The 20202-nt window shown below is 38.0% G+C and overlaps 1 protein-coding gene across 22 annotated transcripts in view; it reads left to right on the forward strand.

The window, feature by feature from the left end:
- raskol (Ras GTPase-activating protein raskol) overlaps positions 1-20202 on the forward strand; it is a 536164-nt gene that overhangs the window by 479187 nt on the left and 36775 nt on the right. The window contains exons 1-3 of one of the 22 annotated variants that reach the window (XM_067781165.1): positions 12086-12135; positions 15689-15760; positions 18199-18344. The exons of 19 other annotated variants lie outside the window; for them this stretch is intronic. In XM_067781165.1, coding sequence (XP_067637266.1) covers positions 12122-12135; positions 15689-15760; positions 18199-18344 — 232 coding nt within the window. In that variant the 5' untranslated portion in view covers positions 12086-12121. Of the gene's footprint in view, positions 1-11861; positions 12022-12085; positions 12136-15688; positions 15761-18198; positions 18345-20202 lie in introns of those variants that run through there. 2 more of the 22 variants (XM_067781166.1, XM_067781167.1) reach the window with 2 other exon arrangements.

Consider the following 20202-nt stretch of genomic DNA (forward strand, 5'->3'; position numbering starts at 1 on the left):
TTTGAGGGGTATAAAGTTCCGTTGAATGTGGACATGATTTTCCTACATACTCTTTGCTGTTTATATTTTCTGCCATTGTGCGGCTTGTAAACAAGTCACATTTTGTGTAACTCTACGAGTAAGCCTAAGTATTTTCTATGGTAAATTTTCTATTGACATATGTACAAAAGGCTGACAAGGCTGACGGTAGATATGCGAAGGTATTTTTTTCTTTTTATATTGTTTTATTTTTTTTACCGGATTCCTAGATTTTTTCTTGCTTTGTATGCTCGGCTTATTTGCACTTCTTTTCCTTTTATTACTCTTCATTTTCCATCAACGTTTTCCTTTCATTTCATTTCACTTTATTTGCATGAAGTGGAGATTGTGTTCAAATATTGCGCTGTGAAAAATTTTTTTTGTTTATTAAAAATTCGTTTACCCTCTTCTTTGAATTGCAACTCACCTTTAAACTGAATAGAAAAAAAAATGTTGCATTCATGCTTAAGCGTCGCACAGTGGCGCCTCTGCCGTTAAATCATGGCAAAAATCAAAAAAATCATGAAAGCGTTCGCTAAATCTTATACATGTTTCTATAAGAGAATTTTTCAGGGATCAAGAATATACAACTGTTTTTTCACAGACAATTATAGTTTACAGGTAGAGCTGCTCAAAGTTGACCAATTTTCAACATTGGGAAAAATTTGAAATTTTTCTTCTTTTTCGTTGTATTTAAAATGGTTTTGTGAGTAAATAAGGCAGCCGGTTGTCGTTTTCTTATATAGCAATTAAATATAATTTAATTTAGGATTGAAACAAAAAAAATTGTTTTTTTTTTTTTGTTAAAAGTTGGCGGATATACCTGTTTTTCGAAATGCCTATTTTTAGGCCCTTTTTAAAACTTTGATGGAACAAAAAAAAATGTTAAAATATGTGCTCCGTCAAATTAACAGTAGTTATTTGTGAAATATTCAGTTACCTAAATTCATAAAGTCTATCTGCGTCCAGCTGCAACTTCACTTTTTACATCAAATAAAGTTAAACAACCTTGGGGATAAATACGCGCCTGAGCAGGTATATATAAGTCAGTACGGCCGTAAGGTCGTTTTTGTTATTGGAACTTGTTAACAACATACATTTTTTTAGTTACGAATTGTATACCTAAAATTCATTTTAATAATTTGAGTAGGTATATAAAGCTATCCATCATACAATGCACATTATCATTCGTCTTTTGGAGATTAAGGAACTAAGTATTCTGTTTACTTAAATAAAGTGAATAGTATTTTTAAATATAGTTCACAGATTAATATTTAGTCAGATACACTCGAAGCCAATTCTAATATGTATCTAGAAAACTCGAAACCATTTGCGGTGTTTAAATCTACAAAGTCAAGACGGGACTTCGTTGAGGCTATTATGCGAGAATTAGCGAGCGAAACAAGCATTAAAGAAAAGGAAGGCCTGGAAGAAAAAATTGGTTTACAATACATTATGATAGAAAGAAAATGGAAGGACGTCTATCGTAACAATTCAAAATTTCTACGTAAGCATGAAAAGTGGCTAGCTGACAAAACTTTTTTGGACGAAGAAACGCCTAGCACGCCAACCAATCCAACTAGAGGGAGACCAACTAAACCCATAGAAGAGTGTTCTACCTACACAAGGAAAAGGAAGCTGTCTGATACCACAAAAGCTATAGCCACGCCTCATCTTTCAGAAGCACTGGCTATTAAATATAGAAAAGACGAAGAAAACGTGAAGTCTAATATAACAGAAGCAGTTGCGGTAGCAAGTCCAGTGCGACTGACGAGGATCAAAAACAGCTTTCCCACACCACCAAATGCGCTACCTAGGAAATGCACTCCCGAAGAAGCTTTGGCGCTGTTTATAGATATCGGTTTAACGAAGAAAAAATATATTATATTGCGTAAGTCATTATTGCAACGTAATGCCGATATTTTACCTGGATACAAAAAAATTACTCAAGCCAAGAAAGAAGCAGTTCCTCTAAGTCCAAAAATAACCAAATTATCAGCTGAAATTGAGCTACAAAACCTAATGGATCATACGTCTACACGACTCCTTCAAAGTTTTACTGAAGAAAAGTTGAAATCACTGCCAAAGGAGCTAGCATTGATAACTAAGTGGGGCTGTGATGGATCATCAGGACAAAGCGCATATAAACAAAGAATAAATGTAGACGATGAAACAATTATAGATAGTAAGATGTTTATGGCTTCTATTGTTCCATTACGACTAAAAGATGAAGCTTCAGAATATTGGAAAAATCCATGTCCATCATCAACTATATTGTGCCGCCCGATATTATTTAAATACGAGGAGTCTTGAAAATCTTGATGATTCAATAACTGACGAACTAAATTATGAGTATGGAATATCTCCTTTGCATGCTAGGATAAGATGTATGGAATTTGTTTTGAAGCTGGCTTATACACTACCACAACAAGGAGAAGTTTTCGACGACAATACAACATGTAAGGAGAAACAAAACAGGAGAAAAAATAATAATTTAGGATGCATTCTATAAAGAGATTGGCTTTAGAGTTGACTGTCCAAAGTATGGATACGGAAATACAAATGATGGTAGAAGAAGATTTTTTGAAAACGATGAAGTGACTGCTCGCATAACAGGAGTTGATAGAGATATTGTGAAAAGATTGGGAGTAATTTTAAATATTTTAAACGGCCATGAACCAGTTAATGGGCCCAAATTTGGAGAATATGCATCTAAAACTACAGAGTTGCTGCATCAAAAGTAACCTGAGAAGAAACTTACACCGACGGTACATAAAATTTTAGCACATGGAAAAGATGCTTACCATTAGGAGAATTGTGTGAAGAAGCTCAAGAATCTAAGAACAAGGACTACAAAAGATATAGATGTATGAACACCTGCAAAGTATCACGAGTTAGACAAAACGAAGACCTTTTCAACATGTTAGCTAACTCTTCTGATCCAGTCATATCATTTATGAGGTTTGTAAGAACACAAAAAGATCTTACAGATGAGTATAGCTCAGAAATGGTTGCTTTGTTAGATATATGTTCCAGTGACGATGACTATGTTAAGACAAAATAAGTTTCTTACTTCTTATCACAACAATGAAAAAGAGATTTGCTAATCAATTTTGTTACTTTACTGAAAAATAAGATATCTATGTACAAGTTAATTTTTTATTTAAAAAAAAAAGAATTATTTTAGTAATTTATAAATATATACTTTTCGTTATTGCATTTCTCTAAAGTTTATCAAATTTATTTTAAAGCTTAGGCATTTCGCCTTTAAACGAGTATTAAATTTTTATAGAAATCAATACGTGTATCGAGTTTGGTACAAATTGGTAAAGCGGTTACTAAGATCAAACTTTTTAGCATAAATGGGCAGTGCCACTCCCTTTTTCCAAAATTCGTTGGCTGTTTAATCTTTAGCTCAAATAAAATTTCATTGAACACCTTCAATAACTTCTAGTTATTAATAAAATACATATTTGGCTTGTAAATTAAAAAAAAAAACATGTAAAATTTTACGATGAATTTTGAAGCACCTTGTTATTGTGCCACCAAAAACGGACATTTGAGTTTTATAAGAGTATTGCCATTTAAAAGAAACAATACGTCTATCGATTTTGGTAGTTATTGATTACGTGACTACTTACATACAACTTTTTTCCATAAGTGGGCAGCGCCACGCTATCTTATCAAAATCATTAGTTTATCTTATTTAATGCTTAAATACGTCATTATAAGACAAATCTCATTTTATTTTTTTATTTTTTAATAAAAACACTTTGTTTTTGCATTTTCTAAAAATTTTCGACTTTTTTTGAAGCACCCTATATCTGTGACATTCTGAGCTTTCACACAATAAAACCTCAAATAATTAGCTTTCATTTGCATTTAAAATTTTTAAAATATCTTCATTGGTTCAAAAGTTATGATTTTTGCAAAGAAAAAACACAAAAGGCACTGTGCGTCGTCACATTTTCAAATTGTGCATCTTATTTTCCTCTGCCGCAGCGCTTGCTCTATGCGTTCTTCATATTTTGCTTTCAATTCTTCCTTTGCAGTTCGACCATTTTCCATTTCATCAATTTTTCGTTTATTATTTACTTACTCACTTTACCAACTTAAAAGAAAATAAGAATGGTTATAGCAGCGGCGCCTAAACGTTGCCGGTGAAGGAAATTAACAGTTCCCGAAATGGATCTATACAACGAGTTTTGGCAGTTGTCTAAATTTTTTCTTTCTTCTATTCTAATTTAATAATTTTTTCAATTAAGACAAAATTTATCATAACAATAATAATGACAAAAAATCATTGTTAGGCCTTGAGCTCGATTCGAACACGCGATCTTAAAAATCAGTAGGCCGCTATAACAACAAAAATATTTAATACATCCCAGAGCCCGGGGAAAAAAGTGGCAATAAAATATGACACTATGGCAGCATTGCCATCAAACAAGTCCAATATTCACATTCATTCTGCAACAGATGTCGCAGTGTTGTGAATATCAATTGGCAAGAACCAGATAAGAAGTAGGATTAATGAAGACAAACAAAAAACCGCTGTGATGGCTGAATGGTTATAGCAGCGGCGCCTAAACGTTGCCGGTGAAGGAATTTAACAGTTCCCGAAATGGATCTATACAACGAGTTTTGGCAGTTGTCTAAATTTTTTCTTTCTTCTATTCTAATTTAATAATTTTTTCAATTAAGACAAAATTTATCATAACAATATTAATGACAAAAAATTATTGTTAGGCCTTGTGCTCGATTCGAACCCGCGATCTTGAAAATAATTTCCATTAGAAATTGTTTATACTAGTAAAATCACAAATTTATTTGCTCTTGTTCTTCTTATTTACCTAGTGTTCATACTCAACGTAAGTGTCGGCAATGCAGTTCATTGCTAGTCAACACTATGTGACGTGCGGTCTGGCTTCTCCAATTAGAAAATACAAATTTTTAGCATTTTCGGTGACACTGCTTTATCTACTTTAAGGCCGAGTTTTCAGTGCGCTTTTAAACTCCGGTTAAAGTTGACTAGATTTTAACCATGCCACTTCGGCCGCAAAATTGTATGTCACCTTTAACTGAAGTTTAAACTCGCACTGAAAAACCAGGCATAAGTCAAACAATGCAGGGTTGAATTGGTAGGTCAATAAATACCTCACATAAATACCAAGCAATGTAGTTTTTCATAAAAAAATTTTAATTATTTTTTATCGTACAAACCTTTTTAAAAGAAATTTTATTTTTATTAATAAGCAATTTTTTTTCTCTTTTCAGGTGAGTTGAACATACAAAGCATCTTTGGTACTCAAAATGTAATATAAAGGTATAATGATGCGACTCAGACTGTTTTCTGATTACTGTTGATGAGAGGTAGGATAATCATTACTGAAGAAACTTTTTTAAAAGTTACATGATTATTTTTTGCTCGGGACAATGGCCTATGAACAAACTTCGAAAATATCAATCAAATATTGGACCCGGAAACTCCCAAAAGTTCTTTAATTAAGGTGCTACTCAAGGCAAACCTGCAAGCTTATGCTTGCTTTTCACTAAGTCAAATTTGACCACAAACTTGGCAAAACGGCGTGTCATACAACGTCAAATGCGTTTGCCATCCGACTTGTTCTCCGTCTAACAGAGAGGCGCTAGTCCAAAGCCAGTTTCGCTGCTCGAACTGTCTTTGCCTAATATACGGTTGCTTTTTCGAAGAGCACCTTACCTATCCTGACTGAGCTATTTGTTTTTGTTGCAGTAGTGCCTCGCTCCATCCAATAGTTGCGTTCACTCACAAATTGTCATTATTATCCTCTAACGGGAGTCCGAGGAAACTTGTTGTTTCAACAGGGTTGGACCAAAGAGATTAGGGTGCAAGAGGCATTGTTTGCACAAAGCAATTGAAAAGATGGTTGGTGTCATAAGATGAGACGTTACAGGCGGAACATACATTAAGTATGTCGGGTTGATTTTAGATAAGTAAGAGTTCAACGTTTTACAGTACCCAGATCGAAGTGGAGCTAAAGTGAGGCGCGTCTCCCTGGAGAGTTTGCTTTCCTCAACGGCGAGCTAGGGGCATTTGTCTTTGGGAAGAGGGTTCGCTAAGCATACTAATTTGACGACATTTTGTAGATGCAGTACAAAAAAGGGCTGCTTTCTTTTCTTTATACGGCTGACTTGTTTGGTGCAGAATTTCTTCATAGTGCTTACGGAGATGACTCCTTAAGTTGCTGTGAGGCGGGGCCTCTTTAATGAGATGTGTGTTAGGATGTATAGGTTTTCTGGGTATTCAATTTCTGTTAGGTAGTTTTTCCTATCAATCACTCTTTGAAGCTCCTCACATTCATCCCTTGCTTCTAGTGTTCTTTGACTTGAGTTATTACCTTCCCGTGATAAAATTCAAAGCTGAGGGGAAAGCACACTTTTTATGAACAATTAGAACGCACATACTAGCGCTGCCCCCGTCATGATATAAAAGTCGTGCTTGGCGACTTTAACGCCAGGGTGGGCAAAGAAGGTGTTTTTGGCCCTACAGTCGGAAAGTTCAGCCTACACAATGAAACTTCTCCTAACGGACTGAGGCTGATTGACTTTGCCGGTGCTCGAAACATGGTCATATCAAGCACGAGGTTCATGCATAAAAAGATACATCAAGCTACATGGCTCTCTCCTGATCGAAATACTCGCAATCAGATCTATCACGTTGTGATAGACGGACGGCATGCCTCCAGTGTTTTAGATGTGCGAACGATCCGAGGACCTAACATCGATTCGGACCATTATCTCGTTGCAGCCAAAATACGCACCCGCCTCAACGCGGCTAAAAACAAGGAACAAAAAACACAAGGAAAGCTAGACGTCGAAAAGCTTCAATCACAACAGACTGCCAATGATTTCGCAACTCGAGTCTCACACCTGCTCTCTGAGGGCACAACTCATCCTGAAGGAATACAGGAGCAGTGGGAGCATATCTCCAAAGCACTTCATACTGCCGCCGAGGAAAAAATTGGTTACCGGCGGCCACGAAAAAACAACTGGTATGATGAAGAATGCCGCGTTGCAACCGAAAGAAAAGACGCTGCCTACAGGGCTACGTTAAAAGCGAGCGCGGCAAGAGGAGTGTGTGAACGCTATCGTAAGTTGAAAAGGGAAGCGAGACGCCTTTTCAGGAAGAAAAAAGCAGAAGCAGAAAGGCGTGAGTGCGAGGAGCTTGAGCTGCTAGCCACCAGGAATAACGCCCGAAAATTCTACCAAAAAATACGGCGACAGACGGAAGGTTTTAAGACCGGGGCAAACTCCTGTAGGAATGAAAACGGCGACCTTGTAACTGATGTCCAGAGAGTGCTTAGATTATGGAGGGAACACTTCTCTGCTCTCCTAAATGGAGGCAGCAATTCACCGCGCAGAGATAAAGAACCCGATCCCGCAATCGATGATGATGGAATATATGTCCCCCCGCCCGATTATGACGAAGTTAGAATAGCAATAACCAGATTGAAAAACAACAAGGCCGTGGGCGCTGATGGATTTTCTGGGGAGCTATTCAAGTTCGGCGGCGAGGAGTTGGTAAGGCGCATGCAGCAGCTTCTTAGCAAAATATGGGCGGACGAAAGCATGTCCGACGGTTGGAATCTAAGTGTTCTTTGCCCAGTCCACAAGAGGGGGGATACTGCAAAATGCACCAACTATCGTGGAATCAGCCTTCTTAATATCGCATATAAGGTCCTTTCAAGTGTATTGTGCGAAAGATTGAAGCCCACCGTGAACCGGCTGATTGGACCTTATCAGTGCGGCTTCAGACCTGGTAAATCTACCATCGACCAGATTTTCACAATGCGCCAAATCTTGGAAAAAACCCGTGAAAAGAGAATCGACACACATCACCTCTTCGTCGACTTTAAAGCCGCCTTCGACAGCACGAAAAGGAGCTGCCTATATGCCGCTATGTCTGAATTTGGTTTCCCCGCAAAACTTATACCGCTGTGCAAAATGACGTTGAGCAACACCATCAGCTCAGTCAGAATTGGGAAGGACCTCTCCGAGCCGTTCGAAACTAAACGAGGTTTCAGACAGGGTGACCCCCTATCGTGCGATTTCTTTAATTTGATGCTGGAGAAAATTATACTAGCTGCAGAACTTAACCGTACTGGAACAATATACTATAAAAGCGTGCAATTACTGGCATATGCTGATGACATTGATATCATCGGCCTAAACGCCCGCGCTGTTAGTTCTGCTTACTCCAAGCTGGAAAAAGAAGCGGTAAAGATGGGTTTGATGGTGAATGAGGACAAAACGAAGTACCAGCTGTCATCGAGCAAAGAGTCAGCGCATATGCGCCTTGGCAACCACGCTACTGTTGACAGCCATAATTTCGAAATAGTAAAAGACTTCGTTTATGGGAACCAGCATCAACACTAGCAACAACATCAGCACTGAAATCCAGCGAAGAATCAATCTTGCCAATAAATGCTACTTTGGACTAGGTAGGCAATTGAAAAGTAAAGTCCTCTCTCGGCGAACGAAAATCATACTCTACAAGTCACTCATCGTACCCGTCCTGCTATATGGGGCAGAAGCATGGACCATGACAACCGCAGATGAAGCGGCTTTGGGAGTGTTCGAGAGAAAAGTTCTTCGAAAGATTTATGGACCTCTACGCGTTGGCGATGGCGAGTACCGAAGAAGATTTAATGATGAGCTGTACGAGCTATACGCAGACATCAACATAGTCCAGCGAATTAAAACGCAGCGGCTGCGCTGGCTACGCCATGTTATGCGAATGAAAGATGATGCTCCGGGCAAGAAAGTGTTTCTATCGGAACCCGCCTATGGAAGCAGAGGTAGAGGGCGGCCCCCACTCCGTTGGAAGGACCAGGTGGAAAACGACTTAAACTCCCTTGGTGTGACCAATTGGCGCCGGTTGGCGGAGCGAAGGAGCGACTGGCGCGCCTTGTTGGACGGCCATAACCGTTTAGACGGTTAAGCGCCAATTAAGTAAGTAAGTAAGAGGGGAAAGCATGACAAGATCTCGCATCAACTCTTTTATTTGATTGACCTACATAAGAGGCCGGAATCGCATCAAGATTATATAAATTAGATAGCTCGGATCTAAACCAAAAAAAAAAACATAAAACTTAGAAATTGCTTCACTGCGATAAATCAATTTAGTAAATGAGTATTCAAAAATCAATTCTGACTGATACTAACATACGATTTACATATTTATCGGCCGTTAGATAAGCTCAGGGTCGTGGCTGCTGAGTAAATGAATGCTAATTGCTATGCGATAAAAGTAAGGCGTCTAGCATCTCTATCGCGCCGTACGTGTTTCACACTTTGGTGTGAAATTTTAAGTGAACATTTCTTAAACTATATGAAGCAATATTTGGATTTATCTTTCTTTTGTCTATTTAAATATGAAACGGTTTACGTCGTCTCATAGCGTTCCCACTGTGATTTCATGTACTTCGCTCATAGTACGTGCTGTTGGTCGCTTAACGGCTCTCGATATATGTACATATGTATCTGTTTTATCTGTAGCACTAACTGCTTCTGCAGTGCACTACAAGTTTAATTGTTTTTGTCTTGTTGCCGTTGCTTTCGAATGCCACCGGCGGTATTAAAATACCCGACTGTTGTTGTATTTTTTTGTTGCTGCTTGTTATAAACATTATTTTGTCATATTACATTGAATTCCTTTTGCTCTATCTCTACTGCGGCTGCATTTTCTTTTTTAGCACTACATACACACAAATGTATCTACATATGTATATTCCCGCGGGTTGTCTAGCACTTGCTTATTGTCGTACATTTCCCAATACTACTTCAATGAGCAGGTGATATTTGGTTTCATTCTCTACTTCTCCCTTGTCTTGTTGTTTGCTGTTTACACCCTGATCCTTATCTGCGCGCACAGCAGGAGTGTTTGGAGAGTTTGTGAGCTAAAAACAAGCGCGTACATATTTTGCAGCTGTCGGAGAAAAATAGTCCCACTTATGCCTATAATAAATGCCAGTTGTATGCCGTACAACGAGATTGAGAAAGAGAGAAAGAAGTAAAGTCTCTCGAGAAGCATTTGATGTACGAATCTCCACTCGCTATCGTTTATGTCATGCACTATATTTCCTACTAATATTAATCTAAGTGTTGCCATAATCCAATACCGATGGATGAAGTACTGCGCAGATCGCGAAATAAAAAGATCTAACAAGCTACAAGATCACTGCAGTATTTTTCTGGTGGAAGTAGTAGTAGATTAAAACAGTAAAACATTGGGGGCAAATAGCGTAAACTGCAGCCGCGTCAATTTTTACAATGAGAAACAAGCGCCAATTAAGGCAATAATCTCTCGTAGCACGACGTCTAAAAGTGTGTTAAAGTGGAAGCAATCTCTGGAAAGAAACCTAAAACGTGACCTAATCATCCTCCATACAGCTGCAGCAGGATGGGGTTCCCAGTACATTGGGACGTACCGCATGCCCTCACCTAGACAGAGCCCTGTCAAACCCCCAATTTTTCGGCAGTCCTCCTGCCACCCACTTCCGGGCAGAAGCATCTTGCTACCCTACAGCCATCTTTATCCGAATCAGTTGTACCGATGCGGGCTTAGAGATCCGCTTATTGTCCGGGATATCACTATTGCCAGGGACTCAGATAATTTTAATCACAAAACAGATCGATGCAATCGCAAGCGAGGTCCGCTACTCCCAGACCACCTTCGATCGCGCTTTAGTTGAACTCAAGGCCGTGATAGCCGCTTGGCTGTCAGAGTAGATGTAAAATTCCCTAACCGTAGTAGCACTGGATAGCATTTCATCCAATGCATCCTTAATCGCAGCAACTTCCGTTTGGAAGATGCTGCAGTGATCAGCCAACTAAAACTGAAAGATAATGCTACGGCTAAACATTTTCTATGTTTGTGCCACTTTTGTATCCAGCCTCTAATACATTCGTATGTTATGTAAGTTAAGTCCACTTCTTCAATCTGGAGAATACTCGTGTAAATAGCGGAATTAAGGATCTGGTATTGGCTTTGCAATATTTTTACTGCGATACTTCAAATGAGTACCAAACCGTTACTTTTCATTCAATATTGTGTAAGAGCTGTTGTATCATTAATAGTATAGAAGATTTGGATTATTTAAACAAATATCTTGCTTGGGAACTGTCGATTTCCAGTCATTACCTATTTACATGAGCCTATTAGTAGCAAATCTAATGCTTCTTAAATTGGTCTGACCTTGCTGATATATGTTTTATGTCTCCGTTTACGATTTTCCGTTAAATTAAATTCGGATTGAAAGCACTTTTCAAGCAAATTCTAAGATAAGGCTACAATAACAACAACATAATATGAGATAAATAGTTCTTCTACTTAACCGTCCACAACATTAACGATAGATAATTTGGCATGCAATAAATTCTCGCCTGTGAAAATCAGTATTAACTTAAAAAAGAGTTTCTCATTTTCCGATTTGATTCTCACTATCAATTTTGCTCTCTTCTCTAATTCTTGTGTATGCTTTCGTAGCGGTATGTATTTGTTATTGTATGGCGTTCTTTATCCTATTGTTTATTATATAAATACTTCCTGTACCTTTCAAAATTATGCCTCTATTCTACATACTATTATCTTTATACTTTGATTTGCTCTCCATTTACTTTCATGCCCAACTCACAGTTTTTCCACATCTATCTGCCACCGTTCAACATTTGACCTTTGCCATGCCTATTACCACAATGTTGGCATATCTCTCTTTCAGATTTTGTCTACATAGTGTAGATTTTGCTTTTTTCTAATTGTCTTCCTTAACTAAAGAAATTCCATTTCACTTCAATTTCTCCCGCCAGTTTTTGCTGTACCATGCGATCGTGCAGTGATCTTGTGTGCGAGATGTAGGAAGTGTGTGTTCAAGAAAATATTACATGAAGTGAAGCGAATTTGTTTTAAATAAAAAGTGCTTGGCAGAAAATCGCGTTTGTTTCAAAAAAGAAGCGGATAATTAAGTAAATAAAAAGAAATATTTCTAGGAGCCTTAAAAGAAATTTATAAATTTCATTATAGATCTTGTATACAAAAAAAAAACTAACTGTTATTTTACTGTTGATGCTTCCGACGGGGTACGAGTTTTAATTAATGCGGCACAACGGAATATTTATTTTTTTTTGCGTTTAGGTCATCTTCGAGGTAGCTTAGGTTATCCAAATCAAAATATTCTGAAAGTTCTGTTCAAGAAGATTTTGTCTTATCGGTACAATACAGATTATTTTAGGCACTAGGGAAGTCCACAGCTTTGTCAATTTCAAATATGAAATCATCATCCGGCTTCTGTTGTCATTGTAACAATAAAATGCTTCCCGATTAGGCTAGGTAGTTTACCCTACACCTATATTATATTTGTCAAATCTATATTGGCGGCTGCCTTGTTGTAGAGGTAGTGCGTTGGCCTAACTAACTAAGGCGCCGGGACTCAAGTGACAGGACAACTAACTTCAACGTGCTTAAAGCGAATTAAAAAAAAAAAACCTGATGAAAAGTTTCTCAGCGCAGCTCATCTCATGTAGCATAAGCCGTTCGGAGTCGTTCACATAGGTCAGCCAATTTCTAGGAAAATTGAGAAAACCGCACACCCCAAATAGGAAGAGAGGCTTGTTCTAGTTCTCTTCTGAAATATACCCTGCAAAATAAAATTGGGACTATATTGAGAACGATGCGTTTCGACATTACATCTGACTGTAGTAGAAGCGACTGGGTATCACATTCGTCTCATTCTACAAATGTAACTTCCCTACTGAAAGTTGTCTTGTATTAAAATATTCGCCTTGACTAGACAACTGAAATTTTCTGCTTGGGAAAACAAAATTTTCAAATGAATTTTAGTTCATCATTAAGTGATAGCTACTATGGACTTTGAAACGATACAAAGCACTCTGGTAAATATTCGTGTTGCGCAGTTAACGATTTTGATCATTGAGATATTCGGACATAGTTACTGCTTCTTAGCTCTAATAAGTTTTAAGCCACATTTTTTTTGGAGGGCTTTTAACGACACGTCCGAGATATATAGTTCTTTTGTCGTGACACTTTTCTTGCTGCGATACTTAAGTCGTAGTTTAAGATAAGTTAGGTTAAAGAGGCTGCCCGAGGTTAGACATAGGTCAGTGATAATCGGGTCTGTTCACGAAATGATACTATTACCTTTCCGCTTCGAACCATTTTGAGAACCTGATCAGGACTACTAATTCCTTGGTGTCATACTCCACGACCTCACGCGGATTATCTAGAAAGGGAGCTCCCATCTTGCACCACTTAGCGCTGGTCAGTTGTAGATGGCTATCGCTGAAAGTAAAGATTTCGTTACCAATATTGTGTGTCTCTATCCTAACTGCACTTCCTTAATTGCTGATACTTCTGCCTAGAGGTCTAGGTCCCCTGAAAAGACTACTCCTCCAGCCTCTAAAGACTTTGCCGTCTACAGCTTGCTTTCCTCAACTGTTATGGTCTCACAGCTATTTGTACTAGGAGTAAGAAAACTGTTTTATATAGCACTACGCCTAGGAATTTCACCTTATCTGCCAGGTTAAGACGCATACTATTTGGTTTTGTTAAGTTTAATGGTGGTATTTTGTATCGTTTGATGTATAAGGCAGGCTCAACCTTATCAACTTTATTGATGGTGAGTCCGCATCGGGATGCCCATAGGGAAACCTCTCATAATGCTACTTGCAGCAGATCGCATAAAGTTTGAGCGAACTTGCCTCTGTAAGCAATAGCTGGAATATTAGCATATGCCACAATTTCCCGGTCTCCCAATTTTTATTTCTAAAGAGCGAGCTTACCGTTAGATTCCATAGACGCGGCGAAAGAACACTACCCTGAGGCGTGCCCCTTGCGTCTTAGCGTATGGTATCAACCGTCCCCAGTGAAGAACGTACTGTCCTTCCCTTAAGTAGTGGATTAATTAGTTCCACTGGCGCTACTAGATCATAGTTCGAACCGAAAAAAAGTTTGAGGAGTCACATGTGTAGAGTAAAATCAGGACCATGCAGTCAGCGTTGATCTTTTTTTATGTGAAGTGTTGAAAAATTCGATATTTTGAACTTCTACGAATAATGTGATAAGGATTACTTACTTACTTAATTGGCGCTTAACCGTTTAAACGGTTATGGCCGTCCAGTCGCTTCTTCGCTCTGCCAACTGGCGCCAATTGGTCACACCAAGGGAGTTTAAATCGTTTTCCACCTGGTCCTTCCAGCGGAGTGGGGGCCGCCCTCTTCCTCTGCTTCCATAGGCGGGTTACGACAGAAACACTTTCTTAGCTGGAGCGTTGTCTTTCATTCGCATAACATGACCTAGCCAGCGTAGCCGCTGCGTTTTAATTCGCTGTACTATATTGATAAGGAATTACCCCTCATCAAAACTCAACAATTTCTCTTTTCGTAGCTCTTTCAAGCTCAGATAGCGAAAAAAGAATATTCTTAATAAAGGGCTATAGCCTCATCTCTCCAAAATGATTTTTAAAAAATTGTACCAATCCCATCTACATCTGACTACGAATTTCAACGACCTCAGTGAAAGCCTTGCCGCTTGTCCAGTGATCGCATCTCAGGTGATCTTCATGTGATATTTAACAATCACTTCATACTAGAGTACTGTTCATTTGATCTCTTATACAATTCAAGCTAAAATTGTGTTGTTTGTCAATGTCACGCTCCTCGCATTGACATGCGTTTTCCGGTTTTTTATTTCTCATTTTCTATTTCTTACATTTTTATTTCGTATAACCTTTTGTTTGCAAAAATTTTATTTTTTTGTTTTGTGGGTCTCTACTAATCCACATTCAAATGTTATTTGCACTTCACCTTAAGCATCAAATTCCAAATGCTTTCTTAGGTTGTAAACAATGGCTTACAAAAATTGTTAGCACTTTTATAGGTCCGCTACTGTAATAGTGGTGTTATGATTACAAACATTGTGCGTTAGAGTGAAAAAAATTATAAAAAAAAAAAACAAGAAACAGTAGTTATCTTAAATAGTTTGTACGTATTTCTCACCCAATTGCTAAAACGCTTAGCCAGCAGCATCGCCTTGATTTAAAGCGTTTATGAGACTTGCAAAAAGCAATAACTGTTAAAAAAGGTTAATGTAATAAAAAAAAAGCAATAAAAATAATTGGGACAAAAAAAATTAATTAAATGTATCGCAGTTAAATTTCGTAGCTAAACAAATTTTAATTACAACAAGTAAGGAAGGCTAAGTTCGGGTGTAACCGAACATTACATACTCAACTGAGAGCTTTGGAGACAAAATAAGGGAAAATCACCATTTAGCAAAATGAACCTAGGGTAACCCTGGAATGTGTTTGTATGACATTGGTTTCAAATGGAAGGTGTTAATGATTATTTAAAACGTAGTGGGCCTTAGTTCTATAGGTGGACGCCTTTTCGATATATCGCAATAAGGGTGGACCAGGGGTGACTCTAGAATGTGTTGGATATGTGTACGATATGGGTATCAAATTAAAAGTATTAATGAGGGTTTTAAAAGGGAGTAGCCCTTAGTTGTATATGTGAAGGCGTTTTCGAGATATCGACCAAAGTGTGGACCAGGGTGACCCAGAACATCATCTGTCGGGTACCGCTAATTTATTTATATATGTCATACCACGAACAGTATTCCTGCCAAGATTCCAAGGGCTCTTGATTTCGCCCTGCAGAACTTTTGCATTTTCTTCTACTTAATATGGTAAGTGTCACACCCATTTTACAAAGTTTTTTCTTGCGTCAAAAAACCAATCCAATTACCATGTTCATCTCTTTTTTCATATTTGGTACAGAATTATGGCATTTTTTTCATTTTTCGTAATTTTCGATATCGGAAAAGTGGGCGGATTTGGGCCATATTTTATACCAAGATAAAGTCACTTCAGATAAGGACGTGAACTAAGTTTAGTTAAGATATATCGTTTTTTGCGCAAGTTATCGTGTTAACGGCCGAGCGGAAGGACAGACGGTCGACTGTGTATAAAAACTGGGCGCGGCTTCAACCGATTTCGCCCATTTTCACAGAAAACAGTTATCGTCATAGAATCTATGTCCCTACCAAATTTCACAAGGATTGGTAAATTTTTTTCGACTTATGGCATTAAAAGTATTCGAGACGAATTAAATGAAAAAGGGCGGAGTTACGCCTATTTTGAAATTATCTTTTATCTTTGTATTTTGTTGCACCATATCATTACTGAAGTCGAATGTTGACATAATTTACTTTTATAACGTAAAGATATTAAATTTTTTGTTAAAATTTTACTTTAAAATTTTTTTTTTTAAAAGTGGGTGTGTTCGTCATCCGATTTCGCAAATTTTTATTTAACACATATAGTAATAGGAGTAACGTGACTACCAAATTTCATCATGATTTCTTCAACGACTGCCAAATTACAGCTTGCAAAACTTTTAAATTACCTTCTTTTAAAAGTGGTTGGTGCCACGCCCATTGTCCAAAATTTTTCTAATTTTCTATTTTGCGTCATAAGGTCAACGCACCTACCAAGTTTCATCGCTTTATCCGTCTTTGGTAATGAATTATCGCACGTTTTCGGTTTTTCGAAATTTTCGATATCGAAAAAGTGGGCGTGGTTGTAGTCCGATTTCGTTCATTTTGAATAGCGATCTGAGATGAGCGCCCAGGAACCTACATACCAAATTTCATCAAGATACCTCAAAATTTACTCAAGTTATTGTGTTTACAGACGGACGGACGGACGGACGGACATGGCTAAATGAATTTCTTTTTTCACCCAGACCATTTTGATATATAGAAGTCTATATCTATCTCGATTAGTTTATGCCGTTACGGATTACAGTTATGTGAACAAAGTTAATATACTCTGTGAGCTCTGCTCAGCTCAGTATAAAAAAATCTATTCTTGCGACTTGACGAAATGTCTAAACTCACACAAAAAGAAATTACGCTAGTAAAATTAACATATCCGGTTTGTTGTTCTTGCATTAACAGCCATTCAGTAAACTTGATCGCATTATGGCTAGTTCAACCGAGTTTTTTTGTCAAGAGCACAAATTTGTTTAGGCATTTCAACAGAATAGAAACTGTTGGTCTCAAGTTAACAATATTATGTAAATATGACAAATTCTCAACAGATTTTTCTGATTGTTCTGTTAAAAAAAAAACTGATTTCATGTGTCGTTTCAATAGTGAACAACTGTGAAAATTACGCAAATACAACAGCTAATTTGAAAGTGAAACTTACGTTCACTACTTTGATGCTATGTCTATGGCGCTGTCTGTCATATCAACAGCATTCACTGTTATTCCAATGTTGACAAACAACTGGTGTTTTAACCGTTTTCGTAGACATTCGAACAGTAAGACCTCTTAAGATAGTAATATTGCTTACGTATGAATGAATTTGTGTTTGTTGATTTGACTGTTGAAACGGTGAAGTCAGAATCAACAATTTGTGCAAATAGTTTGCGATGAATAAAAATTTACAGAAATTTCAGTTAAATTGACCCATAATTTGGTTATTTGACAGCTTTTTTCTTCCCAAATCGCCAAAAATGCGATTAGTCTAGAATGAATCCGGAATAAGTTGCAAAGGAAAATGGGACTATAGACAGTTTTGATCTCTATATATGGGTTGGAGTGATCCCTTTTGTTTGAGCATGTCCTATGGAGAGACCAAGTGTACCTGTTTATGCCTTAATGGGTCTTATTTATTATACCCTTACGGGTACTTTCGGATAGATATTTTTTCTGCTGTTCCATATGTTTCCCCTTATGGGTACTATTCGACCCGTCCTCTTTGTACCGCTACAGGTACTCTCAGACATATCCTCTTCGTACCCCTACATGCACTGTCGGACAAGCCTCTTTTGTTCGCCTATAAGCAGTTTCGGACAGGTCCTTTCTCTACCCGTAAGGGCATTCCTAGGGGTTTTATAATTTTTCAAACTCGAATACAATATTTAAAATTTTGTTTCGTTTTGTTGTTTGTAAAAAAATAAAACAAATACTACGATGATTGAACATATGGTCTTAGTTTTTTGGTTCGGTATAGGGATTCGCATTTTTCTTAAATAATTCGATTCAATCACATTTAAATTTTCTTTATTTTACTAATTTTTTTTAAATATTTCACTAACTTACTTCGCCCCCATCAGCATGGATTTTTATACGAAAATGTTTGATATTTCACAAAATTTGAGTTTAAACTTATCACAGAGTCGCATTTACGGTGTGACCCGTCGTATATTCTACGATTTTTGGAATAGCGAGCCGAGTAGTTATTGCATCGATTTTAATCCAGGTGAGCAAGATATTTTAAGTAAATATTATAAATAAAAAAAAGTCTTTTTTATGGAACCTTACAAGGTGGCGGCAGGGTCACATACGTACAAAGATAAACAAAGATTCCATGTATTTGTTTTTGTAATTCGATGGACTAATGTTAAAATCGTACCGCGCCAGAAGTTGAAGTGTCAAATCATATTAATATGGAAGTGTCAAATCATATTAATATGGAAATCAATATTAATATGATTTGACACTTCAACCTGTTTGGTTCTACAATTTTATATACTTATTTGGCGTTTAACCGTTTCAACGGTTATGAGCGTCCCACAAGGAGATTCCCAGAACTTTGAAGTATTCGGTGTGAAATAAAAATCATTAAAGGGGTCTCCGTTTTATCATAGATTGTTAAGTATTAGCCAAACACATTAATCCAAGCAGAAAGAACCTACGAACTCACAGTGGGTACTATTCCGGGCACTTTGGTATACAATATCACCACAAATCTGTGGCTTTTGTGACCTTGAGGATGAGGCGCCGGCTCATATTTTCTGCGAATGCGCTCCTTTGGTAACGCAGCTACTCTCTTATCTAGATGGTATGACTCTGAATTCCCTCGTGATATGGAGTAAAAAGCCTGAACAAAGAACGGTCCGATCCGGTGTAGTCACCACAGCCTCTAACAAGAAACCAAATATAGTTCCGCGGACTTTCTTCCTCTCCAAAACACTCTCGTCCGATTTAGTCATTGTGTATGCTTTTGCGGCACAAACTTTGGATGAGTGCCCACAAGTGGCTTATAGAACTAAGTCAAAAGCTCGAAATCACAGTTTTTTGTTTACCACAGCGTCATCAAATTTTCTGATATAGTTAATGAGTATTAATTAATAACATTATTGGCCTGAACAAGCGCGCTGTGAGTTCTGCCTTATCGTGATTAGAAAGAGAAGCAAAAAACTGGGTCTTGTGGTAAATGAGGACAAGACGAAGTACTTATTGTCATCCAAGAAAGAATCGGCACATTCGCGCCTTGGCAGCCACGTCACTGTTGACGGATATGAATTCGAGACTGTGAAGGATTTTGTCTATTTGGGAACCAGCATTAAAAGCAAAAACAATATCAACTTAGAAATCAAACGGAGAGTAACTCTTACCAACAAGTGCTACTCTGGACTGAGTAGGCAATTGAAAAGTACAGTCTTCTCTCGCCAAAAATGACGCTCTACAAGTCGGTCATCATACCTGTCCTGATATATGGCTCGGAATCATGGACGGTGTCGAGAGAAAATGAGATGGCTTTTGGAGTGTTCGAGAGAAAAGTACTCTGAATGATTTATGGTCCTGTTCGAAGGACGTATAATGATGAGCCGTATGAGGTCATGTCATGCGAATGGATGAAGACGCTCCGGCCAAGAAAGTATTTCAGTCGACTTCGCAGTTTTTAAGCAGATGAATGGGGAGACCTCCACTGAGTTGGGAGAGGCAGATGGAGGAAGACTTGGCCTTCCTTGGTGCTCTCAATTGGTTTCAACTATCGCGATACAGGGGTAGCTGGCGTGACTTGTTACGAAATGGGCAAAATCGCTTAGGCGGTTAAGCGCCACTTAATGCTGATGATGAGATATTTAGGCGTAATTAAGTACTTTACTAAGACTTTTGTTGTAAAGCTGCGCTATATTAGCAGCCGTATGAAAGACACCATGCGGCCGCCGTAGTGTGATGGTAGCGTGCTCCGCCATCCACACCGAAGATCCTGGGTTCACGCCCCGGGCAAAGCAACATCAAAGTTTTTGTAATAAGTTTTTTCAATTAGAAGAAAGTTGTTCTAAGCGGGCTCGTCCCTCGGAAGTGTTTGGCAAGCACTCCGATTGTAT

The sequence above is a fragment of the Eurosta solidaginis genome, chromosome 4 (assembly GCF_040869045.1).
Source record: "Eurosta solidaginis isolate ZX-2024a chromosome 4, ASM4086904v1, whole genome shotgun sequence".
Classification (NCBI taxonomy): domain Eukaryota; kingdom Metazoa; phylum Arthropoda; class Insecta; order Diptera; family Tephritidae; genus Eurosta; species Eurosta solidaginis.